General features: G+C 55.2%; 5 protein-coding genes across 5 annotated transcripts; 1 reads left to right on the top strand and 4 right to left on the bottom strand.

Moving 5' to 3' along the window:
• Positions 1 to 687: 687 nt before the first annotated feature.
• On the bottom strand, positions 688 to 4,477 carry MONBRDRAFT_33365 (uncharacterized protein; the record flags this gene model as incomplete). The annotated part of the gene is made up of 5 exons (XM_001747669.1): positions 688 to 1,628; positions 1,748 to 2,879; positions 3,013 to 3,984; positions 4,109 to 4,191; positions 4,342 to 4,477. The coding sequence occupies 5 exons, from the start codon at positions 4,475 to 4,477 to the stop codon at positions 934 to 936; spliced, it is 3,018 nt and encodes a 1,005-aa protein (XP_001747721.1). The 3' UTR covers positions 688 to 933.
• A 1,909-nt stretch (positions 4,478 to 6,386) lies between these two features.
• On the bottom strand, positions 6,387 to 9,032 carry MONBRDRAFT_33364 (uncharacterized protein; the record flags this gene model as incomplete). Its single annotated transcript, XM_001747668.1, has 5 exons — positions 6,387 to 6,847; positions 6,996 to 7,691; positions 7,878 to 8,309; positions 8,522 to 8,830; positions 8,979 to 9,032. 5 exons carry the CDS (start codon positions 9,030 to 9,032, stop codon positions 6,731 to 6,733), a joined length of 1,608 nt encoding a protein of 535 aa, XP_001747720.1. The 3' UTR covers positions 6,387 to 6,730.
• Positions 9,033 to 9,331: 299 nt separating this feature from the next.
• On the bottom strand, positions 9,332 to 9,715 carry MONBRDRAFT_27338 (uncharacterized protein; the record flags this gene model as incomplete). The annotated part of the gene is made up of 1 exon (XM_001747667.1): positions 9,332 to 9,715. The coding sequence occupies one exon, from the start codon at positions 9,713 to 9,715 to the stop codon at positions 9,332 to 9,334; it is 384 nt and encodes a 127-aa protein (XP_001747719.1).
• A 289-nt stretch (positions 9,716 to 10,004) lies between these two features.
• On the top strand, positions 10,005 to 11,720 carry MONBRDRAFT_10034 (uncharacterized protein; the record flags this gene model as incomplete). Its single annotated transcript, XM_001747751.1, has 5 exons — positions 10,005 to 10,574; positions 10,804 to 10,964; positions 11,060 to 11,240; positions 11,376 to 11,612; positions 11,682 to 11,720. The coding sequence occupies 5 exons, from the start codon at positions 10,005 to 10,007 to the stop codon at positions 11,718 to 11,720; spliced, it is 1,188 nt and encodes a 395-aa protein (XP_001747803.1).
• Positions 11,721 to 11,958: 238 nt separating this feature from the next.
• MONBRDRAFT_37977 (uncharacterized protein) lies at positions 11,959 to 25,531 on the bottom strand (the record flags this gene model as incomplete). Its single annotated transcript, XM_001747666.1, has 12 exons — positions 11,959 to 15,767; positions 15,916 to 17,049; positions 17,509 to 19,114; positions 19,923 to 21,011; positions 21,115 to 21,272; positions 21,471 to 21,638; positions 21,778 to 21,860; positions 21,943 to 22,465; positions 22,912 to 24,536; positions 24,725 to 24,807; positions 24,894 to 25,243; positions 25,355 to 25,531. The coding sequence occupies 12 exons, from the start codon at positions 25,529 to 25,531 to the stop codon at positions 12,240 to 12,242; spliced, it is 10,524 nt and encodes a 3,507-aa protein (XP_001747718.1). The 3' UTR covers positions 11,959 to 12,239.
• Between the last annotated feature and the right edge of the window lie 468 nt (positions 25,532 to 25,999).

Raw genomic sequence — 25,999 nt, 5'->3', positions numbered from 1 at the left:
GATGACACGATTTCTTCAGGCAGCCTTTGCACCGCAGCCGACATATTTTGTTTTCATCATGCGCCATCCTTTCGGAGCCACACAGCACGCCTGGGCTAAACATCGGGGCCTGTTGCCGCGCGATTGTGGCCAACAGTTGGTGGCTCATTGGCTTCGGGTGCACGAAATCCTAGCCGCGGATCACCCGTTCCTCACCCGAGTCCTCGGGGTGCAATTTGAGCGATTTTTGGGTGGGTCGAGGTCATACATTCAGGCCGCAACAGACCGCATCCTCGTCCTGCTGGGCCTTGAATCCTCGCTGCGGTACACATGGGTTGACGCGGGCAATGCCACCTTGGCCATCCAACAGCAGCTGGCACCCCAAGCACCTCAAACACAATGGCAAGGGCTGGGCGCGAACCGCCGGCGCCTGCATGAATACCACGGCGGTGACCGACGCGACGTGCATATTCATGTTGGAGATCCCTTCAGCTGGCAATCAAGGTTCAACAGTCTAGTAGACTTGGACTCGCCAGTTTGTCGAGCGGTGATTGAGCGCTTTGAGGGGCGAGTCAACCGCTTTGGCTACTCACTGCGTAACTTCACATGGATGGGCAGACCCCTACCCTTGGCGGACATGATGCTCTGAGCGCGCACGCTTGCGCTGACGAATCAATCGTATTTATTCTGAAGCAAGCCCGATCAGACTCAAGAAAATGCCATAAATTTGGTTTTGGTACAGGGAAAAGAAGGCGGGAGGTTGGCGGCACGAAACCTAACGGTAGTACAACTCACAGAGAGAAGGAGACGCAACGACCAACGACCTCAACCCGAAACCATGTGTGGCAGAAGAAGCAGAGGAACATGGGAAAAGAAAAAAAAAAGACAAAGCTGCAAAATGGCAAGAAATACTGCCACAAGCATACTGGCAGTGCGCGCCGCGCGCTGCATGATTTAGAGACGATACAGGACAAAGGGGACCTCCACATCCTCGCCCTCAGTGTCGTCGCAGCAGACTTCCAGGACCAGGTACTTTTGGCCCTTGCGGATGGGCTCCTTTGTCACCTCCTGCACGACGTCCTCAATCTTGGCACCGAGACGGGCCTTTTGCTTGTCCTTGGACATGCCAAAGGCCGCATAGAGCAGGCTCACGCCGCACGAGACCATGTTGACCTCGAGCTGGTGTTCCTTCTCAAAGTAGTCAATCAGACCCTGGACCGTCAAGGGGCTATTCACCTCGAAGCGATCCCACAAAGTCCACTCCGTGTCATTGTACTTGTTCTTGGGGCAAGCAATGGGCTCGGAGAAGCTGGTAAAGGGCAGGGCAAGGTTGACAAAGCCATTCTTGTAGCTCTCAATGTCCTTGAGACCTGCCACGAGCTTGCAGAGCTCAACGCAGACCAAGCCTGCCACCAGCGCCGTGGTGGTGGCAATGGCAGGAATGATCTTGCCAGCGATGAGCTTGCTCTTGTGCTTGTCAGCGGGCTCGATCGAGTAGTTGAGCGCACGGCAGTTGGACGCGGCCGTGATAAAGTCCATGTGAAAGTTGCTGTCATCGTCCTTCTCAAAGTCCTGAGGCGAAAGACTAAAGCCAGCCAACTCGCCCCGAGGGGGCAGCTGCTTGGCCAGAACCTGCACCTCGTCAGTGTCTAAGTCAAACAACCACAACAGTTTACAAGCCATGGACATGAGAAGCAAGTGCCCAAGGGAGGGTGCTGACGCGGAAGGGAACGCACGCCAGTGCCTGCCCGAGCATTCAACGACTTACCGGCAGCGACGCGCTGGGCTTCCTCCTCAGCCTTCTTCTCGTCCGTCTCAATCTTGATACCGGATCGGGGCACAAACTCGGGCACCTTGACGTTTTGAATCAGCTGGGCGACCACGGACACGTCGCGCTCGCCATTGAGGTTGAAAATGGCGGCGCGAAGATTAGCAGCGGCCCAAACAAAGCCCAGATGGTTGGGATCGGCAACATCAAACTTCAAGGGCGTCGGGCAGCGCTTCGGGCCAGACCAAAAGGGTGCCCCCGACTCGGTCGTCTTGTCGGGAGGAAAGTTGAAGAGCAGCTGCTTGATCTTATTGACGTACAGGTCCTCAAACTTGAGACGGGCCCAATCGACGCAGTCTTGGAAGGAGCGAGGACGGTTGTCCACGAGGGAATCCTTGATGCCCTCAAGAGTATCCACGGGAGTAGAGCCGGGCAGCTTGGACACCTTGTCCAAAAAGTCGGCCTGGCTCAAATAGTTGTTGACATCGCCGGGCGTCTGGGCATAGAGGCCCTCAAATAGATCACGCGCCCACTGCAGGGTGTGGTCAATCTTGTTGGGAAAGTTCTTGAGAGTGCAAATGGGAATGGACTTCTCCGGAGGGTCCTGCGACGAGCTGTAGGACTCGGTGAGACCTGGCAAGACGACTTGCGTGTTGCCCTTGGTGCCCAAAGTACCTGACTCGAGCAGCGGCTTTTTGTAGAAAACGCAACGGCGGTCCATGTACTGGCGCGCCTCAACATTGTCGAGGGCATTGGCCACGCCATCCAGGCCGGCGAAAAAGTCATCGTGGAAAATGTGTTCGGTGTCAGCACCGACACGATCGGCCATAAACTCAATGTTCATGTTGGGGTTCATGACGCGAGCCGTCTCGGTGGCACACTCTGACTTGAGCTTGCCCACGTGCCAGGAGCGGAAAAGGAACTGGCGATTCAGGTTGCTCTTCTCGATCGTGTCCATGTCCGTAACGGTCAGCTTGCCCTGCGGGGAGGCGCCGAGACCGAGCATGCTAAAGTTCTTCAACAATTCACAGCCGATGGCACCAGCGCCCACCATAAAGTACTTTTGCTGGTTGAGGCGTTCGACAAACTTTTGGCCAAAAACTGCAATCAAGCCGTCGTAGCGCGAGTTCATCTGTACACACATGCCCGAAGTAGAAGCGAAGCCCGTGAGATACAGAAGACGGCAACGATGACATAAACATCTCGCCATGGCGGTGATGGCTCAGAAACCCACAGGGCATAAGCAACACCTCGACCAAACATACCGGCTGCAGGTCTTCAGCGGCAGGCTGCTCCGGGAGGGCCTCGAGGGCATCATAGTAAAAGTATTGCTGCAGGGGGTGGAACTTGCCAGAGCAGGCCTTCATCACCTCCTGGGCGGCAATGCCACCAATGACAGCGTCAACCGGGGCCACGGCACCCGAAGCCTGTGAGGCCATGGCGCGGAGGACCTTGTCATCAAGATCGACGTTCACCGTGTTGGCGTTGGCTTCCTTGGCAAGAGCCACAAAGTCATCAGCATCAGCGGTGTTGCCGGGCTGAGGGAAGCGGCCGTGCTTCTCGCGGAAGGCTGAGATGGCCTGGAATCCGACGTGCAAGAGGCCCGGACGGTCCCACTTGGCAAAGTCGGACATGACGTATTCAGGATCCTTCAGACTCTCCTCAAGTGACTTGAAAGCCATTTTCTTGGGCATTTTAACTTGAGTAACGTTACCACCACGCACGTAATCGGTCATGCCCGTCGTGTCACCAATGGTAAAGGTGAAGGGACCGGTCACCTTGATAGGGCGGGGCTCGCAACCGTTGAGCTCCTCCATGCCATGGATTTCACTAAAGGTGACAAAGTCACCGTCCTCCATGTCGTGGCGAGCGTCGTCATGCACCGTCACAACGCCTTCCTTGTCCTTGGTGATGCTGACGACGAGGGCAGAGCGGGGCTGCTCCCCGTTGGTGTCCACAACGGCAAAGTCGGGGCCAAAGTCGCAAAAGAGCTGGCCAAAGAGACCACGGGTGCTGGCCACAATGAGAGCCTTGTTGTTGGTGTGGGTCACCTTGTTCACGCGGATCTGCTCCTGCAGGGTCGACTCGGTGAGGACGACAACTTGAAACTTGGCGACAAAATCATCGGTGAGCTCGCCCTCGTAGGCGGTGACGGGCACGTAGCTGTTGAGCTCGGACAGGTGAGGTGCTGATGCCGCTGCCCTGGTCTTGCCCACATCCTCCTCTTTCAGGAAAAACTGACAACAGCCAGAGCATGAAAAGCCCAAACATGAGTGGCGGAGGCCTTTGCACGCACGCTACAATAGTCAAAAACAAATGGGTGTGCATTCGAGACGCGACACCGAGCAGAAGGAAACAAACCTGAGAAGAGAGATCCCGAATCTCAACGACCTTGGGATCGTGAATGGTCACTGACTTGACGCCAGCCAGGCAAACGTTCTTGGCTGTACAACGACAAAGACCGCAAAAAAAATGGGGGGAAGCGGGGGCGGATGAGTACACGCAGAAAAAAACGTTGGTTGACTGCAGCATTTGCTAATTGATGTTCATGGTAAGGCTTGGTGGCAAGAGAAAACAATGACTAGATGACTGACCAATTTCAATGCCGACACCACCAACACCGGAAATGAGAACGTCCGAGTTCTTCATCTTCATCATGGCTTCATGGCCCAGCACGTAAAGCTGGCGGGAATACAATCCCTCATCAATGTCCTGGTTCTCAGCCGCCATTCTGAGAGAAGGACAAGGCGAACGAGGGTGAGGCGTTTGAGAGACCACAGTTGGAACCGAACACACTTGACGCCAAGCAGAAGCCGACCACCTACGCGCTGGTTGTGGTCAAAAAGGGCGAAGAGGAGTCAAGCCCTGCAAGCGCTTGCTCACTGAAGCACGGGGACAAGAGTACACGGGGCGCCAAACTGGGAGAGGGAACAGAAGTGGTGTGCCGCGAAACACGGGACTAATCGAGTAAATCTACAAATAGGGCAGTTGGAACCAAAAAAAGGTTGGATCCACGTCAGGAGGATGAGCGTTGGTCGAGTTGAGTCAAGTGGTGGACGAGGTCAACGCTAAAAAAATGAAGACGAGCAAACAGATACAAACACCTAAAAAAGAAAAAAAAAGAAAAAAAGCAAGTCGCAAGCACAAAGACACACGGCTGAACTCAGCCGCAACACAACACCCTGCCTGCCTGATCCACTGGACGTGACCAAAGTCAGCCAGGAAGGCAAGAAGCTGGAAGAAGAGCGCCAACTTTGTCACGGCCCACGAAGAAACACAACGAGAGAGAGAGAGAGCGAGCGAGAGCGAGACACACACACACACAAATAGAGAGAGACAGAGAGAGACAGGGAGAGAGAGACACACACACAGAGAGACAGAGACAGAGACTGAGACTGAGACTGAGACAGAGAAAGCACACACACAGAGAGAGAGACAGAGAGAAAGCACAAGACACATTCGCGTCGAGTTACAACAACCCAGTAAGCACCAAGGAAGTCGACAGCAAGCACCCACTGACGCACAAGGACACAGACAGTTGGGAGTCAGACACGGGCAAGTTGTCAGGAGCAGATGGGTATGTTCAGCCGAGCTCGGGCAGACTCATTGGACCCTTGGCGAGCCAGATTCACAGGCCTTGCGGCCACCACGTCACACACCCGAGCCAGTGAACTGGACTCCATTTAAAAGCACAACACGAGCAGACCAAGGCAAGAATCCCCTCCCCCACCTCGCCCTTTCGACGAGTGGAATGACCGTGGCCAATGCAACACCAGAACCCTGACACTGGCACTGACATGGCTGCCGATGACATCGAATCAAAAGGAGGCAGTCAAGGAGCGCTGCCATTTGAGGTCCCGTCGGCCACAAGTTGTTACCTTGTGCAAAAATGAAGCAGTGGCATAGAGAATGATATTATTTGAATCACAGAGAGTAGAGTGATCGTTGTTCATGATGCCAGAGATTCGTGTGCAGTGGTGCAGCTGTATAACGTTGAAATCAAGCCAAAAGCAGACTTGATGTGGATAACGTGGTGGAAGGACAGAGAGGCTTCCTGACACCAAGCACGGTGCAGAGAACTCAGGCAAGAACAAAAAGATTGCAACTTGAACGTCAAAGTATGGATTAAGTCACACTATCTACATCTTGTAGTGTAGTTATAGTCACACTTTACTTGCTGCGTGGTAAAGTGTATTTTTCTTTACAGTTTTTTTTCTCACGTTTGGTAGCGTCGAGTTTCTTCTATTTTTGGGGTTTTTTTTCCGATTTGTTGTTTGCCTGAAGCCCGAAGTCGACTCGAACTTTCAAGTCTGTGTGGCCTGGTGCGTGCTGCCCGACATCAACTCGGTGCTTTACACCGCGTGGAGGCTTGAGGGATTTTTTGTTCAAATTTTCGGCTTGGCCGCTCGCTTCAAAAGCTCAAACATCAGACCTTCTTGTGCATGTGTACCACGTCTCGCGTCAAATGGGTTTGCGTGACCACCACTATGACGACAACCTCGCAGCTGGCATGTTACGGCAACGAAACCGACGGACACAACGACCAAGTGCGACTGTCCCGTCCCATGGCCAGTCAAGTCAACATCAGCTCGAATGATCAACTTGTTGAACGTGTAACATGGTCATTATTATTATTACTATTATGCGGATTAATTTGCTCAAGGTTCACACGCGTATGACACCAAGGTCCTTGTTGGACAGCAATGTCTATGCGAGCAGGCAACCAACAAACGGCACCCCCGAGGCAGATAGCCTCTTCCATGGCTCAAATACTGGGTTAACAGAATGGCGACTACAACGAGAAATGTACAAAGAAAAAGAAAAGAGAAAACACCACTACAGACAACATGACGTGGCCACCAAAAGGACGTCTATGGCAAAGATCGCGCCGCAATCGAACAAAGCCCCCGTGCCAGCGACCGGATAAGAGGCGCGTGCAAACGTTGGGGCCTTCCACAAGGGAGCATGACAGAGTTTTTTTTTTTAAGCCGACAAGCCAAAGGCCGCGCGCCCCTCGGGCCCATACAGCTCTGGGTGCTCCTGAGCAAACGTATAGACAAACTCGTCGCACTCGCCCAGCAAAAAGGTTCGGCCAAACACCTGTGGTTACAAGCATGAAACATGTTTGATGAGGTCTCAACTCCAGCCGCATGTCCCCGTCGTGCATACACACGCGTAGCCTTGCACACCAGTAACGGAGGCTCTCATAAAAAAACAAGCCCCCCACCCCCCATGCACGAAAACAAACCTGTAGCTTGGCGCCCGGATAGAGATCACCCTCGCTGTAGTACACCGGAGGCACTGCGCCACCGGGCCGGCGAATCTTTTGAGCCTCGAGAAACTTGCCGCCCATGGCGGTACGACTCTTTGGCTCGAAGATGGAAATTTGATCAGAGGCTAGGGTATATGTGATGATGAAGCTGCGGTCCACGTCGGTCACGTCCTTGGTATCCAGCTGGGCTCGGAAGCGGAGAACCTGCTTGTCGTATTTGAGAAGTTTATTCATGTTGGATTTGGGTGCCCGTGGGTTGAGTGCCAAGACACTCTGCAATGAGTCCTCTTCGGAACCAAAGCCCGTATGGGATGGCACGGGGGCCTTGGGCACTGGCTTGCCCGGCTCACTGATATCCAGGGGCGTCAGGTCTTCGACGCCAAAGTTGCGGCGGAAAAACTCTTGTGTAAAGGCGTCACAGTCGTAGACCAAGAAGTCACGACCCATGATGTGCACGGTCTGTCCAATGAGCAAGTCAGCGGGGCCAATGTAGTCGCTGTTCTCCGATGCCGATGGCTCCATGACAATGCTGGGAAACTCGACTGGCAGGTCGCGGTGGTTGCGCAGCACCTTTTGACGGCGTAGCAGCAGTGGGAACGCATCACGCCCATCATTGGGCACGTGTTGCTCGCGCACCTCGACGGTGTCGTCCACCAAAAAGTAGTGAATCGTCTGCGATGGCACAGGACAGCAGTGTTGATGAGTCCAGACACTGGGAGAGCAATCCGGGGACAAATAATCGAACAAAGGGGAAACCCTCAAAAAGAACAAAAAGGCCTGCTTTCGACACTGCCGGAGCGTGGGCCAGCATGACAGAACAAACAACTCCGAAATGTGAAAAAAAATATGCAAGCGTACATAAGTGCGACGGGAGCCGTGGAGTGAGGCTGTGTCGTCCCAGACGGCGTAGACGCGCAGCACCTTGCGGTCCAGGGTTACAAATTGTTTGAGCTTGTCAAAGTCACTGGGCGTTGTGCTGAGGGTACTGGGCTGCTCAACGACCTTGCGCTTAAGTGCATAGGGGTCAACAGGCTGAGGCTCGGCTTCATTCAAGGTCACGCCCTGCTCCTCAAAGAAGCGGCGCGTAAACTGATCGCAGTCGGTCAGACGAAAGACGCGACCGTAGACCTGCAGGTTGACGCCCACGCCCAGGTCGGACCAGAGATAGGTATTGCCCTCGCTGTCCTTTGGCAAACGCTGACGGCGAATGAGCTTGCCCTGAGGCAGGCCACTGTTGGGGACTGCGGGCTCAAGGACAGCCATGGTGTCATCCTCGAGGAAGTAAAACACCTGTCGAGATTGAGTCCGGAGCGTCAGAGGTGAGCCATCAACACGCACGGGTTTTGGGCTGTGTTTACATCAATGTTGGTTGGGGTGCATCTTTTTTGTTGTTGTTGTCTGGTTGTCTGGCTTTGTAGCCAAGCTCATCCAGGAGAAGTCACGACAAAAAACAAAAATAAACAGAAAAAAACGGGGCCATGGTTGGCCTGAGGGGCACTGACCTTGACAAAGCGGACGCGGTAGTGCTCGTCGGCCGATTCGTGGATTGTCTCCTTGAAGTAGCCGTCAAAAGTGAGAACGACCTTGTCCAGGGCCACGTGTGCAGGTGGGGGTGCCGGCTCGCTGTGCTCGGTTGAGGGGACTGCCTGCTCTGTGGTGGAGCGGGTTGTTGTGTTGTATGTAAGACGCTTGGTTGCCTGAGCCAAGGCTTCAATATCGACGGGTTCGTCCGCGACGGCCGAGCTCCCGCGCGGTACCGAGTCCACCTGCCCATTTCGGAGTGTTTGCGCCTTGCCATGGTACGGCTTCAACTGCATCCGCATCGAGGGCCAGCGAGCAAAACGTCAAAATGAGAGACGAGGGAGGGAGGGACGTTCACGTTTGCGCCCGTGCTTTTGGTTGACATTGAGACTAGAGCCCGGCGCTGCCCAGAAATGTGCACATGTCCACGCATCATACCGATGGATCGTCAAAGACGTAACCCGGCATCTTGGGCATCACGGGATTGGCCATCTGCAAGGGCCACGAAAATTCGACGAGTTGTTATGAGCCAGGGGGAAGATAGATCAGGAGGGGCCCGTGATTCGCCTTTCACGCCCTTACAGCATAGCCTCTCAGAGAGCTGAAAGACCAGTGCTCGCCCTTTTCAAGGCCCAGCCATCAAGCCGAGTCGACTGGCGAGCGAGTGTGTGTGCGTGCGTGTGTGTCTTGTTCGGTCGATCCGTGACGAACCTTTGTTGGTGTTGTTGTCAAGGACCAGGGGTCAAAAATGCCGTTTCAGACAATGCTTGACCTCCTTGACAACCTTATTGTCAGAAATTTTGAGTGAAAAAGAGAGAGAGAGAGAGAGAGAGAGAAACAGAGAGAGAGAGAGACAGAGAGAGAGACAGAGAGAGAGACAGAGAGAGAGACAGAGAGAGAGAGACAGAGAGAGAGAGAGAGAGAGACACACACACACACACACACACACACACACACACACACACACACACACACACACACACAGAGGGACAGAGACAGAGACAGAGACAGAGACAGAGACAGAGCTCGCTCGCTCTCTCGGAAATTTTTATTTTTCTGGGCTGGACCTCCTCCTTCTCCTCCTCCTCCTCCTCCTTCTCCTCCTCCTTTGCCATCTCATCTCGTATCGACTGCTGCTGGAGGGTTGATGGTTGTGTGGCCCTGGTGGGGACCATGGCCTGCTGATGACCGGTTGTGTGGCGGTTTTGTTTTTTTATCCTGCGTTTCAGCTCTTGATCTGTGTGCACGGCACACACGCGCGCCTGGCCGAGTGAACAACTCGTTTGGCGGGGCTGCACCTGGACAGGCGGCCACAGACAGGGTTGAGCGTTGCAACGCCCTGCGCACAGTATTGCGTCCAAAGGCTGTCATTGGCGCTGAGGCCTGACGAGCTCGTGTTGGTCCAGGGTTGTTTTGAGAATTCAGCAACAACCATCTCAGCCAACGCGAAAAGAACCAGCTACGATGGAGGCGGCGTTGGAACAGCTGCGGCCAGCGCAAAAGCGCCTCATTGATGCCAATGCTGAACGTGCCTTGGCCATTCTGGACCGCCTGCTCGCCCGCATGGAGATGGTTCCGCTCCTGGCGGCCGTGGGTCAAGTGCGCGATTCCCATTTGGTAGACTCCGATCTTCGCCTGACCATTGATGAATTTGTAGAAGCGCAAAACACCGTGGCACGCCTCGGAAACCCTGCCAATGAACATCAAGGCTCAAATGGCCCTACAAACCCAGCCGACCGCACAGCCTTGTTCGTGGCCGAGCAAGATCTCCGCCGCACGACCCGACTTCTTGTGCGCCAGCTCGATCAGAACCAAAACTTCAAAGCCCTGTTGCTCGCTGCCCAGAACAACACCAACCCGGAATCGGCCTCATCGACAACTGTCAACGCGGTCGACCTTGACCGGGTCGCCAATACTGTAACAAGTCTTCACGACATGTTGGAAACTCGTTTGTTGACCACCACCGAGGAGATGAGCCGTCACAAGGAACTGGTGCAGCAGCTTGCCACGCGTGAAGCGGTGCATGCTAAAGAGGTGCGAGTTCCATGTTCGCCATACAATACACTCCTGCCTGTACCCTGCCTGTACCCTGCTGTCTTTTGCTTGGCTCCCAAACAAGAATGCTATGATCCGGGTTTTGCGCGGGACCGTGCGTGCATACCAAGCTGCTTTGTCCCTTCCCATCTCCTTTTTACTGATGGTCCCCTCATTATTGGTGTCCGCCCGACCACTTTATACCCCTCCTGTTGACCATCCATCTCAGATTGATGGACTCGAGCAAGAGCTGGCGGCTCTTCAGGTTACTCGTGATGCCGAATGCCAAGAACGCCAAGTCCTGGTTGATCAGTTGGAAGCTCGACTGGAGACCATGACACAGCACGCCACAGAACAGAACAAGCAGCTTCTTCGCACAACCAAGAAGCGGTTGGTTTGCCTCGTGCACCCAGCAACGTCGCTCAACTTGTCTCTCTGAATCCTCGCCGTTGCTCTCATGCTTGCTTCCACTCGTTGAATGCCAGGCAACTCGAAATCGACTCGGAGCTCACCTCCTCCTCAGAAGCCATTGCCAAGCAGATTGCGCAGGTCCAGGCCGATCTTGCCACCCTTCGGCGCAACAACAAGGAGATTGAAACAAAGCTACGACAGCGCAAGCGTCGCATCGAGGCTCAAGTTGAGGATATCATCTTTCAATACGATCAGGTGTGCAGATGGTTCCTCATTGTGCTTCCCCACACCGCGCCCGATACATGCACCAGCGACAAGCCAGGGAGTTCAGGTCCTCCAGTCTCCTCACAATGACACTGCTTGCCCTTGCATTTTTGTTTGATTCTTCAGGACATGGGCCATAAACAACTCGACTTGGACCAGCTCAACACCCAACACAATGCGGAACTTGAGCAAATGAAGGCTCTTCAGGCCAAGTTTGACGAACTCGAGGTCGAGTACAACATTATCATGGCAGACCGCAAGCGCGAACGAGAGGCCAAACAAAAGGCTGAAGAAGAAATGCAGAAAATGGTTCGTGCTGCGCTATTGGTGCAGGCCATGTGGCGCGCCTACAAAGCACGCAAGGTTAGTTTGCTCTTCCTCTCTCCCCGCCTCGCGCCTTCTTTGGACATTAGTGTCCTCATCTTGTTTCAGCCAACCCCTCATGCCACGGTTGTGGCCATCCCTTGCTGACTCAACTGCCAGGCTTTGGCCAAGAAGAGCAAAAAGGGTAAAGGCAAGGGCAAGAAGAAGGGTAAATAAACGCTGCTTCTCCCTTGTTTTGATACCACACCTTTCATGGACACGGGCCGGGCCTGTGCTTTTGTCAACGCGAACAACGCTGTCTCGTTGCGCGTGTGTTGCTGTTTGCCTTTGCCACTCGCCTTCCTCTCTCTTCAAGTCGCAAATTGAGACCACATTTTCAGAAATTAATATTTGTGCGTAAATTTCGTTTTTCATTCCCAAGTTCAAGTGCGCCTCAGGCGCTGTGTCACAACCATTCGGCATTCATTTGGGTTGCTGCCTCAGTCTCAAACTTGTTCTGTCTTTGCAAGCATGGTCATAAAAAACAAAAATAGAAAATAAAAGACTTGCTATGAACACTCACATTCCACCAAAGCCATGTCCATCTTGTTGATGGCGCAGGCCCATTCGCACAACAGTCAAAACACTCCACAATAATCAAGTCACAGGATAATCAGACAAACGGGATTATGCAATGGCCTCGGCGACCACAGCAGGCACGGGCCGACCGCGTTCTGCCAACCAATGAATCCTGTCCACTGGGCGCAAGACCATCGTGCCGGTTGCAAGGGCCTCGACCACAAGAGAGTGCCACAAAATACGCTCTGTATCATCAATCAGATAGATCGTTTCAGCGACAAGCGTGGTCAGGGCCGGCGCATGTTGTGCCGGGGCAGCGCCACGAATGACTTGCAGCGCCACTTGCACACTCTCTTCCAAAAGGCCCAGCGGCATCGCGCTTGTTGTAAAGCGTTCCTGACGTTGGGCTGCACATGCATGGTGAAAGCTAGTCAACACGGCTGCCACCTGCGCCCACACAACCAGTTGATCATCGCTTAGTTGGCTGCCCAAGGCGGCGTTGGAAAGAAAGCCTGTTGTCTGACTTCCACTGCGCTTCGAGGCACGTCGCCCGGTCACCGGCCCACCAGAAGTACGACTTTGCCCGACGGACTGGCCCGCCTTTCGCTCACCAGAACCGGATTTGCATCGACGCCCACTCGCTGTCGAAACCACACCGGCCTGACGCATGGTCTGCACCATCCCCAAACGTCCACGGACTGGGCCCAAAAAAAGCCGCAGACTACCCACCACCGCAGCCCACGTGGTTGTGTCCGCTTGATAGCCTAACCGGAGGAAGTAGGTCGTGACAACGTTGGGCAATCGCTGCCAAAATGACGAGCAGATCCACAGTCGGAAGCGCGGTGAGATGACACCATGTTGCGCTCGGCACGTTTCGACCAGGCGCTGCAGACCCACTGCCCACCACAACACCACGTCCGAGGGCTGGCTGCCCGTGGGAACAACAAGCAGCCACTGGCCTTCCCGCATGGCGCCCGCAATGGTGCTGCGTACGGCGTGCAGCTGCCAGTGGCTTTCCAAAAACAAATAGTGTGTGGCGTGGATCATGCCCTCATCGCGGGCCAGCGTGAGCACCAGATCGACTGCATCGCCTGCACTGCGGCTGGCCACCCAGCCCAGTGAGTGTGGGGCAGTCGCCACCACGTCTGCCAGCCCACTGGCTTGCGTCGACGAGGTGCAGGTGAGCGACGCCGTCACAGGCGCAGACGCACCCTTGCCCGCAGCCATGTCCACCTCGGGCGCGAGCGCGACCAAGCAAACATGCAACACTGGATGCAAGGCCACGCTTCGCGCCACCCATGCTGCGAGATCTCTAGATCGCAAGACGTGCACCAGGAGAAGAGCGCAGCGGGCACTCACATGCCGAAGCAACGCTGGTAGATTGGGCACCTGCTCTGATGTGCGCATCCAAGTCTCCACAACGCCATGGCCATACGTATCGCGCGTTTGAGCGGACAGCATGGCTTTCAAACGGCCCAGCTCACGTGGTTCACTGTTGACCACCTGCTCCAGCCCTGCAGTCGCCCATTGCAAGTCAGCTGGCCATGAAAAGTCCCCTGCCAGGCCCGGCGACGTCGCACTGGGAGCTGCAGATTGACTTGAAGGATCGTCCATTGTCTCACCAGGGATGTGCGAAGCCGAGGCTTGATCCTCAACTGGTGCCACCGGCATGCTGTCTGGCATCTCAGCATCATCGGGTTGGTTCTCTAAACCGTTCTTATCTTGCTCCAAGGCGTCTGTCGCGTCAGTTTCTGTGACCACGACCGGGGTGGCAGTGTTTGACACAGCGCCCGCTGCGCCTAGGCTTGCTCGGTGCTCTGACGCCCATTCAGGGACCATGAGAGGCAATGAGCGCATGCATTCAGCCACATGCGTAGCCAGGGCTTCCGATGACAACGGTGCACGGCCCATATCCAAGCCATCGGCCATCTCGCTGAGCGACGAGGTCAGGGCAAAGTGAACAATGCGGTGTAACAGCTGTGCTTGGGCCTGCGCCGGCATGGCAGCTCGAATGCGAGGCAAAAGATCCAACAGCGCCGACTTGACCAGTTGCAAGGCGCGGGATAGCCGACGGTCCACGTTGTGCATTTTTGGCTCGCCGAGGTTCGCCAGCTGTTCATAGGTCGGTGATGTTGTGCCATGCAGCCGACGCAGACAATCGTCCAGCTCTTGATAAAAAACGCCAAAGGGCACGGCTGCGGATGGCCATGTTGAACCGAAGGAAGCCAGAGCACACCAGAGACAGTACATGTGTTGCGCTGTGCTTTGAAACGTCTGCAGCTCACGTTGCAGCTCGGCCAGCTTTCTGGTCACTTCCAGCTCCTCCTCCGCAGCCGAGGCCATGGAAGCGTGATATTCCGTCAGCACATCGTGCAGCGCTTCCTCCTCCAGCAGCTGCTTGTGCGTGGTGGCGATGACCGCATCCAGGACGCGTTGCTCCCCTTCAGCCCGAATGGTGCTCAGCAGAGCCAACCGATTGCTGCAGTCGCGATAGTCGCGTACGCTTGCCGAACCCGTGGCCCGTGCAATACAGCCAGAGAGGCGTTCGATGCACATGTCCACGGCGGCGTGAAAAACAACGGTCACCACCTCTGGCGCGCTGCGAGCGCTCGGCCCCGCCACAGCCATGCCGACATCTGCAGGCTGCGGCCAGTTTGCTTTGTCTGTTAGCAGAAAGACGCGTGCCGAGAGATGGCCAGTACGTTTTCGCGCAGTAAGCTCACGAATAAAAGGTGGCAGGAGCTCATGCTCCCCCGGCGCACCCATGACCAGCACGACGTCGTATCGGGCCAGCAAGTCCACGTCCATGGGTCCGCTCAAGCTTCCGTTCGGGTCATCCACGGCGCGAATCGGCTCCCCGTTTGCTGCAACCTCAATGACTCTGGCATGCTTGTAGTACGTTCGCAGCCACGTCACGGCCAGTGCGTGAGCGTCCACCAGCCGCACGAGCCGCTGTCGCGAGTGCCACAAAAGCAGACACGCACTAGTCAGCGCGTCTGGACCTGGCACGAGCCGCGCCCGTCGCCACGCCTGAATTTCATCGGGAGTTTGAAGCAACTCGACAAAGTTCCGCAGGGTCATGGGCTCGACACCGGCATCGAGACCTAGCAGGGTCTGCCAGCGCGCAAAAATATCTCGTCTTCGCCCCGTGCCCACTGGTCCGAGCATCTCGAGCGTTGCAGCTGCCAAAAGGGCCAGCACTGGCACCCTCTGCAGGCGAGTTTGCAGATCGGTACGCACACGTTGCCATTGCAAGCGCGGCTGCACCAGAGCGCCAGAAACGTCGCGCAGGCGTTCAAGTTGACGAGTGAGTTGCGAGTGGGTGGCCTTGAGCTGCAATGTCTGCTCCTGCACATCACGTGCCTCGGCACGCAAGGCTGCAAGCTTTGCTCGATCCTCTTGTTCCATTTGCAGGAGCCTACGATGTTCCGCCCTCTCTGTCGTCATGGCCTCGGCGGCGTCGTCTCGCGCTTTTTCAGCAGGTCGGATGTCCTTTCGCATTTGCCAGTAATCCAGGAGTGCGAGTAACCACCGACAAAGGCGGTGACAAGCCACAGAAATGTTGACAATCCGTTCCACGTTAAAGTCCTCACTTTGAACATGTGCACGCAATCGCTCCAGACTCGCCATCCCCACCTGAGATTCATCCCCATCAGGTGCATTCCACAGTAAGAAGCGGCACGGGTTCTCAGCCAGCACACTCACACCCACATCCAACAACAGACCACACTCACAACAGGCCGCACTCGCAACAGGCCACACCCAAATGCGCTACCACTCTTACCTCGTCCTGAAAGCGACGCGCCAGTCGATCGACCAGGTTGGGTTGTGCAAGAAACGCCGTGATGCTGCTCCAGTCCGTGGGCTCTTCGAAAGACAAGGCGACGCCGGCTAGTAGCTGGTGGATGTGTCGCGGGGGTCGCTGATAGCGACGGATTTCGTTCATGCTTCCTTTGTCCACGGCTCGCAAGTAGCCGGTGGCCTCTTGGAGCGGTTGGCTAAAGACGGCCATACGGCTCTCAATGGCCTCGTTTTGCAGCTTTAATTCCGCTTCAGCCGTGTGCATACGCTGGCTGCACTTGACCAGCGCCTCTTCCACAGTTTTAATGGCTTCTTGGGTCATGGCACGCCTCCGCGTTAGTTGCGCAGAGCGTTGCTCAAGTTGCTCAATGCCCAAATGTGCCTGCTCCAAGCCGCGTATGAGGGTGTGCTCCAACTGCACATACTCATGGACACAACGCAAAGATTTGACCACTTGATCCAGCTTCAAATTGGCTTCTCGTTCCAAGATGGCTTGCAATTCTTGTGCCGAGCGCAAAACGCGCATGACCAACGCGACACGAGATTGAGCTTGGGCAGCTGAGAGAACCGGGCAGAACTGAAAAAAAACCTCAACCAATTGCGTTGCGCGTTGCACCGTTACGGCATCAGTTTGCCGAGTCATTTCCTCACGCCACAGACCCGAGGTAGCGAAGTCTACGCGCGGAATTGGAATGAGACCAGGCTTACTCGCCACAAAGGCCTCCGCTCGCGTGGACATGGTGACGACGCGAACACGTGATCGCCAGCGCTCTTCAAAAGCCACGTGCGGTGGCATGCCTCCTGGAATTTCATGCGCCAGCAGATGCGCGGCACGAATTTCGGGATCAAGGACGTGCCAGGGATTGAGGGCGATCGTTTCAGCATGTTGACAGGCTGCAGCATTCACGGTTCGATCCACTACAATGACAATGCAGTCGAGAGGCACGGGCTCGTTCGTCTCAGAAGCTTCTGATATGGTGTTGGCGGTATCGATCCCCGCCAAGGGCGGACCCTCGGACGTATTACGCCAATTACGCGCGAGAACTGCGCTCAGCTGGCCAAACGCATCATTTAGCTGGGCTGCAACATTGGGCTCATTCTCCCCACATTCAATCACCTGCACGAATGGAAGTGCCGACAGAAGCTTGCTCGTCCACTCAGCAGTAAGCTCTGAAGGATGGAGCAATGATATGAGCGCGCGTGTTGGGCGATTTTTGGGAGAGACACACAATAAAAGAAAAACAAACAGCAAGTCGTCAAAGTATGGACCAACCAGAAGCGGAACAATGCGTCAATGGGCGAGTCGTTGCAAAAATCATGGTTTTGCAGAGCACGTCCAACAGCTCGGCCGGAACGGTCTTGTACTTCTTCAGGAGCCCCAACACATTGCTTTGTGGGCACGGCAGCACCCGCGCTTCAGGTAACAGCGCTGGAAACCAGCACATCTATGTCCCACATCAAGTCAGAACGCAATGATTGATCTCAAAGAGGGAAACAAACAAACAAACAAACAAAAAAAAAAAGAACATTTGAGCAAAACATGAACATCAAACTGTGAAGAGGCGCGATTGCCGACCTTGTCGTCAATGATTGTGCCCAAAGGTTGGGCAAAGATGGCAGGCACGTTGGCGTGCGCATCCAAAAATCGTCGTGCGGCCATTGCATAGCTCCACGGCTCATCGCCAACCAGGGCAACTGGATCAAGATCTAATGTGACCGTCACCAGCATGTGGGACGGCGCAACCACTCCACGACCAAAGCAGCACAAGTCAAAAGAGGGTACGGCGACACGTTCACCACCCTTGCGCCGCAGGTTTCGTTGGTGGACAAGAGCCGACACGACCAGCGCCGGGCAATTATCGACCACCAGTAATGGACGCTCGGCCTGTATCCGCCACGTTTTTTCATCCCAAGTCCAAAGGGCATCGAGAGTTTTCACCATTGTAGCCTCGCTGCGTTGACAGGGACGAATCTGATTTGTGCGAAAAGGTGCATAGTCGCGCTCGTGTAAGAGCCTGATTAAGACAGCGGCAAAGGCTTCCAAATCGGCTGCGTGGTGAGCCTGCGCATACACCTGAATGCCAGCTTCAACGAGCGTGACCTGAGACATGGCCCAGCCCAGCTGCGCAGGCGGTAATAGAGCAACCGGAGCGCTCCACAAAGCGTCATACTTCCCTTCATCTCGCTGCAGCGACATGAGGCGTGCTGCTTCGACGTCGACGGGCCTGAGGCCACCGCTAGCATGGTCAACCATCAAGTGGCCCAAGTCGCGGAGCGTGCCCTCTCGAAGCAGGGCTTGCGCACCATTAATTTCCCATCTACGGCTGCGCGCGATGGCGCGGTCGATGTGACGAGTCATGTTCTGGCCCGAAAAGTCGGAAGACGCAGCTGCTGCCGGAACCGCTGTGGTGCCTGCTGCCATTCGACACGCCCAATAGGCAGATAGTGCCAGGGCACGATATAATAGGTATGCACCCGTATCCAGCGAGCTCAAGTGTGAGAGATGATTGTGTCCAATCAGAGCATGTAAATGCGCAAATAACAGGTTGGCAAAGCCCACCAGAGCTTGCACTGACACGACGTGAGGAACTTCGTCTCGCATTGAGCTCAGAAGAGCGACACCCAGGTCGGCAGCATGCTGGCAAGTTGCATCCAGTTGCGCGTGGACCCGAATGCCGTCGACAGACAAGCGGCGGTTTGCTTCTGCCACCGCATCGGCAAATTTGTCACGTAAAAAGAGCTCAAGCACCTCCTTGAGCGTATCGGGAGCCAAGATGGCGTCGTCGCAGGCCCGCGCAGCACCGTCCATGACAGTTAGCATGAGGCAGATTTGAAGTCGGGGGTAGCGTGATTGCAGGGACTGCAGGGCAACATCACTGCTGCCGACGTCACCATCGCAGATGACACACATGAGGCCATCTGGCTGCTCAAGCGTATCCAAGAAGGCGCTCTTGTCAGCAATGGTCTCAACACTGAGCGCCCCAGGAGCAAGTCCTCGCAAGTCCATGATCAGCGGTGGCTGACTTGGTCGACGGCTACGCAGGTGCAGAATGAGCAAATCGGGGATCGCTGTTGTGCACACCAAAATTTCTTCTAGTTGATGGTCCAACGCCTCGGGTAATGCCACCGATGTGGTAGGAGAGGTGCATGTGAGTATTTGTGGCGTCGCGCTCGAGCAAACCCTGCACCAAAGATCAAGGCAGATTGATAAGCGAGGTCACGAAAAAAAAAATCATTAAATCAATAAAAAAAGAAAAAAAAAAAAAAAAAAAAAAAAAAAAGAAAGAAAGGGTAGGGGGATGCACAAGACCCCCTCATGTCAAAAGAATGGGTGGAGCTTGGGAACGGGCGGGAAAGCTGGGAGAGGATCGGCATACCGAAACTGGTGGGCCAGCAACGTGGAAAATTGAGTAGCTCCGGCAAAAATGCAGGCAATGCGGCAACGGAGATCCAAAGGTACCGATGATCCATTAATGCTGTGCACACATCAAGGCAGGGTAAACATGAAAGCATGCGCAACAGGAGGAACGGATGCCGGGACAATTAGGCATGGGAACAGCGATGATGATGCATATGGAACATACGTAATGTCGTCTGCCTCCATGGCAAGACGGCGCTCAAGCATGAGGACCAGATGCGTTAAAGCCGCGACCTCCACCTGCATCCAGATCATGATCATGCGACAACATAAATGAGTGACCGTGTGCGAGCTAGCAAATGCGCACAAAGCGCGCAATTTAGGGGACCAAGCCAGTCAATGGTATCCAAACGCCGCTCAAAACCAACCTCTTTCTGAGCAAGCCCCACCAAAACTGCACCCTGGCAAGCACAACCCAAAAGGGCTTCCTGAAGGCTCAGAGAGCCTCGGACGCCGGTGGGCACACGAATTGTGTTCCTAAGAGCAGAGCGAAAATGCACATTGTAAGACTCAGCGCAGGTGGGGCCTTTGTGAAGCTTGGACCTCGCAAGAGGGGCACAGCACCAACGTACACATGCAAGAGTTCCTGCAGCTGTAGCGCACCCATCTCAGAGGGAAAGACCATGCATTTTGCAGCTTCGTGCGTGTGAAGCAAACGCAAAATGCTGGCCCAATCCTCCCCCCATCGAAGGCGCTGTGGCCACAGGCTAATGGGCGCATCACCCAAGCGCGATGTGGTCAAGCCTGTCCGCACCACAAACTTGTGTGTCTCAGGATCAAAGACGTAACGAACGGATTGCAAAACATGAATGTCGTCCGCGCGCGTGGCTTTGACGGCATGCAGCTGCTCGCAAAATACCGCGTGGTGCCCAATGACGCCCGCCAAGACGCGCAGCGTGGCGACATTGGCCCCATCAGGCGGATTGGCATAGAAAGCGCCAAGGCGGTGCTGCAGCTCCTGCAAAGTCTTGGCCAAGCGCGCAAACATTGTGCGCCGCTCGGTGCGATTGGCGTGGAAGCATCGCAAGATCAGATCGTGCAGCTCAGCTGCCAATGCAATGGCTCCAGCTCCGCTAAATTGCGCTGCCAGTGCCAGAATCACCGCAACAGCAGCTTGAATGTTATCACCCTGAGCTAAGGCAGTGTCCTGCACCGTCTTTGGTGCGGCTCGGCCCCGTGAGCGCTGCGAATGCAAAGCGGTAGGCATTAAAGCTGCAGACAGACTCTGCACGGTCTTCCAGGCCGCAAGTCGTTGCTCATGAAGTGAAGTCGCTACCTCATGCTGTACCGCTGGTAGCCACTCAGCCAAGCCTCCGCGCAAACGAAAGGGCTGACGAAGGTGGAAAATTTCGCCCGAGTGACAACATAGGCCACTCAGATCGCGGTCCGCCACAACAAGGTGGCGCACAGCTGTCCAAAGCTGCGGTAGCAAGGCATGTGCCTGATCTACGGCTGGCAGGCCCACTGATGCCGCAATAGTGCCCTTGGGGAGAGCAAAGAGGACAGGCGCCACAGAGCGAAGCTGGCCCACGGCGTCACTGATTCGCTCTTGAAGAGTGTGCCAAGCCGTCCGGCAAGCTGTCAGTTGTTCACGGACCATCGCATCACTCAACTGCCCCAGGACGGGGCTCTTCTCGATCGTCTGTGCCACAGGTACCCATCTATGCACAAGGAAGTGAGGCGCGAAGGCGGCATTAGCTTGCTGTAATGTGGATCTCAAAGCGCCCAGTTGTGGTTCGGCACAACACGATCCTGCGAGCTTACTGGCATTTAAAATGTTCAAAGGCTTTGGCTACAGACTGATGCCTCTTAAATAAGCTGCGCAGCGATTGAAGCGCCATCCAGTTGTCTTGGAGTGACTGCAAGTCGGTGAGGATTTCAAAGGTACGATTGGTGCGTCTTGACAGCTCTGTAATTCCTGACTGCAAAAACGTAACATCAACAAGTCAACAGAAAAAAAAAAAAAAAAAAAGCATGTGAGCGTTTGACACTTGTACATGAGCGCATGTTCATATTTCATAGAGCTGTCGAGCAGCAGACCAGATGCAAACAAGCATGCCGTGTCATAAACACCCGGGCAGGACAGTGCGATGTAAGCACCAGCGCACGCGATTGCCAACCTGCACAGTGCGATATGAAGACTTTAATAGCTGACGCAAGTCTGCCCGGCGGTTCACGGTCTGTCGTAGCAACGACCCTAGGTTGGCTACGGCTAGCGTACGCATGCCGTGAAGGGCCGATCCACGAATTTCCGTCTCCACCAGTTCGGTCCGCAACCATTCGGCAATCTATACAAAGGAAATCGGTTGAGCTGCTTGAGGTTGCTCTGCGTGGTCTTCTTGGGGTTGACGGGGTGATGATTGATAATTGGCCATTCCCCTTTCTTATCAAAGTTTGCACCAGCGAGTGAAGGGTTCATTTGCGTACCGCAGCGACGTGGGCCACAAACAGATGGCGCGCACGAGCTTTCTCAACCAGCTTGACCACGCTGGGCTTCTTTGCGAGTGCACCTACAAAAGAGAAATCCAGAGTCAAACCACGATGCTTACGTGATGCCAAGGCAAAATTTGCTTGCTGGACATGACAACGCACCGGCTTGGATGAGGTCAGCGACAAGTATGTCCTCCCATCGCTTGGGAATGGCCAAGACGTCGCGAATGCTATCCAGCTCTTCCTCTTCGAGCTCGGGGGTTTGACACAATTCAACTACTTGCAACCACTGGTGGGCAAAGTGCAGATTTTTAGCCACGTGCTGCAATACGGGCGCATCTGACAGTTGCACGTGACAGGAACCCCACGTCTGCTCCATCCCGTCCAGCTGCGCCGTGGCGGCATCAATTTGAAGCGAGGCAATGTCATGCTTGACCAGAGCCTGGCGCGCAGCTTCAGACTCGTGAAAGAGGGAGTAGCAGGTCTTGAGTAGCTGTAAACGGGTTTCAGTGGTTTCCACCTGTGCCAATAGTGCCGGGGCTGCACGATCAAATCGCACACGCGAACCCATGTTGATGCTGCTCTGTCGCAGCTGCCACTGCAGCCAATGCAAGGCGTGGTCGTGCAGTCGAGCCTCATCGCGGTCAAGCTCCAGCAGTTGCTCGCGCAGCATGTTGTTGATGAGCTGAAGCGTTGGCCACAAATGCGATGCAAACATCCACGGCCGCATTAGAAGGCGTTTGTGTGACTCCAAGTGGGGCAGCGTTTGAAATGAGATGATGAAGCTTCACGCACCTGGAGTTGAACGAGAGAAGAATCAACGTCGCTTTGTGTCACCTAGCTCGAACAAGCACAGAGCGCTGCATGAGCAAATCCAACGGGGTCAGCTGACCGGCTGCCGAGCTCGCGCGCTTACGTACTTCATCATACTGGAGCATGAAAGAAGCAAATGCCTTGAACATGCTTTGCTGGAGCTGCGTGACCGACCATGTGCAAGTTGAACATGATAGCATGAGAAACAACGAAGCAAGCAAAATCGCAACTCCCATCATCTTCCAAACGCAATGCCTTTTCCACTACCCGCCCCTTTTCTTTCATCTGGAAACAATAACAAACCCTGGACGCACGCACCATGGGATTCAGCTGGTCGAGCTTGGCAGAGACGAGCCCACGACCAGCGAGGATCAGTTGACTGGCATCCTGGCTATACTGATCCAGGCGGTTGCGAATTTGGTGGTATTGCGCTTGTAGATGGCCAACCCAGCCCCGCAACTCGACGGAAAGCTCCAGCCCGCAGCGCATCATGGTGTCATCAAGCCGCAAGCAGTCGGAGCAGTGTGATTCCAGCTTAGCCCAGTTGCGTTGAGCATCGCGGAGTGAATCCAGAGCCAGTAAGACCTCTTCAAGTTCGGCATAATCGTTACGCAGGTGCATCAGGTAGTCACCAAGCTGCTGGCGCAGAACGCTGACAATGGCATGAAGAGCTGCGCTGGCCACGCGATTAAGATCGGCTCGTGCTGCAGTGAGCCGAGCGCGAATATGAGAACGCGGCTGCGTGGTTCGAAGCTCAAATCTGGAGCCGGGTACTGGTAATGCCAGGTCGAGCTTTGCCGCTGTGCCATCGGCCGCCAGAAGCTGCTCAAGCAGTTCTTCCAGGTGTCGACTGGTATCATGAAAATTCTCCAAATTGGGCGCTGGCACGGCGGCCACCTCAGTTTGGAGTTGGCGGGCAGCTTGTTCGAGCTCAAGCACGCGGACGGCAAACGTCTCAGTCACTGCGACAGCAGCCTCCCGACGGCGGGACCAAGCCTCCCCAGCGACGCGAAGGACTGGGAAGACAAAGGCCTCAAGACTGGTCGCCAGACCGCTGCAAGGTGCAGGTCGCCCGACATTGCCGGACAGGCCTTTGACCACCTCGCATGTAATCTGAGTCAAGGGGACGGCGGCGTTGTACAGCTGATGGACCAGTGAGTTGAGGAGGCTGGTGCCGAATAACTGTAAACGCACGGCCGTGGCACCTGACTTGTCTGTGACGATGAGAAGTTCTGATGCCCAATGACGCTGCAGTTGAGCTTCGAGCACATTCCAAAACGAGAGGGCGGCTCGAGAGTACAACTCTGGCAGCATGAAGGACAACATCTGAAAAACGCTTTCCAGCTCGTCGGCCAGGAGCCGACGTCGGCTTTCGATACGAAGGGCAACATCCTCGTGGCTCTCGCCAAGGGCCAATCCGAGCTGCGTGGGGTTGAGCTGTGCATTGATGCGCTCAGTCAGGTTTTGAACTAGAGTGTGCCCAAGGGCGTGGGTGGTTTGATGGGAGCGAGACTCCAAATCCTCCCAGGCGGCCAGCAGCTCGGCATGAAGGTCTTCAAAGTCCAATTCAGCAACATCCGGCAACGTCTGCTCCAGAAGCTGACGTATGTCCTCCTCGACCGTGTCAACAATGTCACACAAGATAGCACGCTTGCTCGGTTGCAGAAGAATGACGGAGCGAATGCGTCGTTCCAAGCAGGTGGCCTTTTGTTGGCGGCGTCGCTCACCGACCACATAAAGCCAGGCACGATAGCAGCGCTCTTGGCGCCGCTGACGATGACGATCCAGAAGACGCTGAACGTTGGCAATGGCACCAAAGAGCACGGGTACGCGATCAATCGTGATTGGCACCCCACTGGACTGCCCCTGCTGGCACACCAGTGCCGTGCCAGGTTTGTCTGCTTCAAGCTGCACATAAGGCTCCTTCACATGACCCCGAGGACCTGCGAGCGGACAAAAGACACTCATCAGCTGAAGAGTGCCCAACAAGCTGCTGTTGGATCATCAGTTCCACACAAACATTGTCACAAGCTTCATGCTCCGCAAAGCAGGGGATCCGGGCACACAGACCCATAATAGACAAAAATATAATGATGAAGAAGAAAAATTGTCACTCGTCGCCGCCACGTACCGCGTTTGAGTTGGTCGTAGGGCACGGGCAGCGCAAGCCAGTCATTGTTGTGATACATCAAGCGTGCCACGGCCAAATGATGACTAGGACACCAAAAAGCAAGTCCCACAGAATAAGCGAGGAATACGAGGTAAAGCGTGCCGGGCGCAAGACTCAGAAGGGTAGGTACCTCTTGTTAACTTGCTGTAGATGAGCAAGGGCATGCACGAGGTCCATGGGAGACATTTCCGAGGGTGCATCTGGGGTGTTCGGAGTAGCCTGATCCTTGGGAGACAGAGGAGCCAAAGGCTCAAGCCCGTTGCTGCTGCTGCGGCGCGAGAGTCGAAGGTGGCTTGGAAGTGCGGGCAAGGGATCTCGCGCGGAACGCGGACGGCTTTCACGAGAATCATGGCGTGTCAAGGCTGACATTCGAGCCGAACTTGGGGTTGCAGGGCGCGAAGCTTCGGGCCCAGTGTTGGCTTTGTGAGAGAGCTTGGCGCGATGCAATCTGAAGCCAGACTTGGAAGCCTCAGGGCGCGTCTATCAGCACGTGAGCATGAGAGGGAGATGGAGGTGGCAGAGAACGACGCAGATGTAGATGTGGAACCAGGCATCGATGTCTTCCATGCAGCAGGAGATGAATGCACCTACGGTCTGCAAAGCAGGTAACTTGGGCACGCTGTTGCGACCTGAGGTGCGGCGTATCTCATCGTAGAGGGCTATCGTTCGATACAGTCGAGAGTCGGGAAAGCGTGAGAGCAATTCAAGAAGGACATGTTTAAATGGCAAGGCCATGCTCACCGTTGAGAGCCCGGCGGTGCTGGCCATCCGCCAGCGAGGGCCCCTCCGCGGCATGCTCTGTCATGGTGACAACGCCGACGAGCCACCTAGTAACAGGGGGCCTGTGGCCCGGTAGCTCGGAGGCTGGTATGGAAAGGCATGTGCATGCGAGTCGGAAACACTATAGCTGTCTCAAAGGGCCCAGAACACTTGATCCCAAACGCCCAAGTCCCATTTGCCGATGCCAGCACAGTTGCCCTGCGGTGCGCTCCAGTCTGTGTCCTCAATCAAGCACGACAAATGCCTCCCTGACAATCCAGCCAACCACCAGGAGCCGAGCACATCAAGCGACCCCCGTTACTGAGCCGCCGGCAAAGGTTCAGAGCCGAGGCAAACAGCTGCCAACTCACGTTCGACTGGGGTCTGTTCTGCAGTGCAACCCGTCAAACCCCGGATCAAGTGCGCGCGCGCGCTGCGCGAATCTATTTATCGAGATGATGAGAAAACAAATTTTTT

This window comes from Monosiga brevicollis, genomic scaffold (assembly GCF_000002865.3).
Source record: "Monosiga brevicollis MX1 MONBRscaffold_18 genomic scaffold, whole genome shotgun sequence".
In the NCBI taxonomy this organism is placed as follows: domain Eukaryota; class Choanoflagellata; order Craspedida; family Salpingoecidae; genus Monosiga; species Monosiga brevicollis.
The sequence above is the reverse complement of the archived record's forward strand: the minus strand, read 5'-3'. Positions and strand labels throughout refer to the sequence as shown.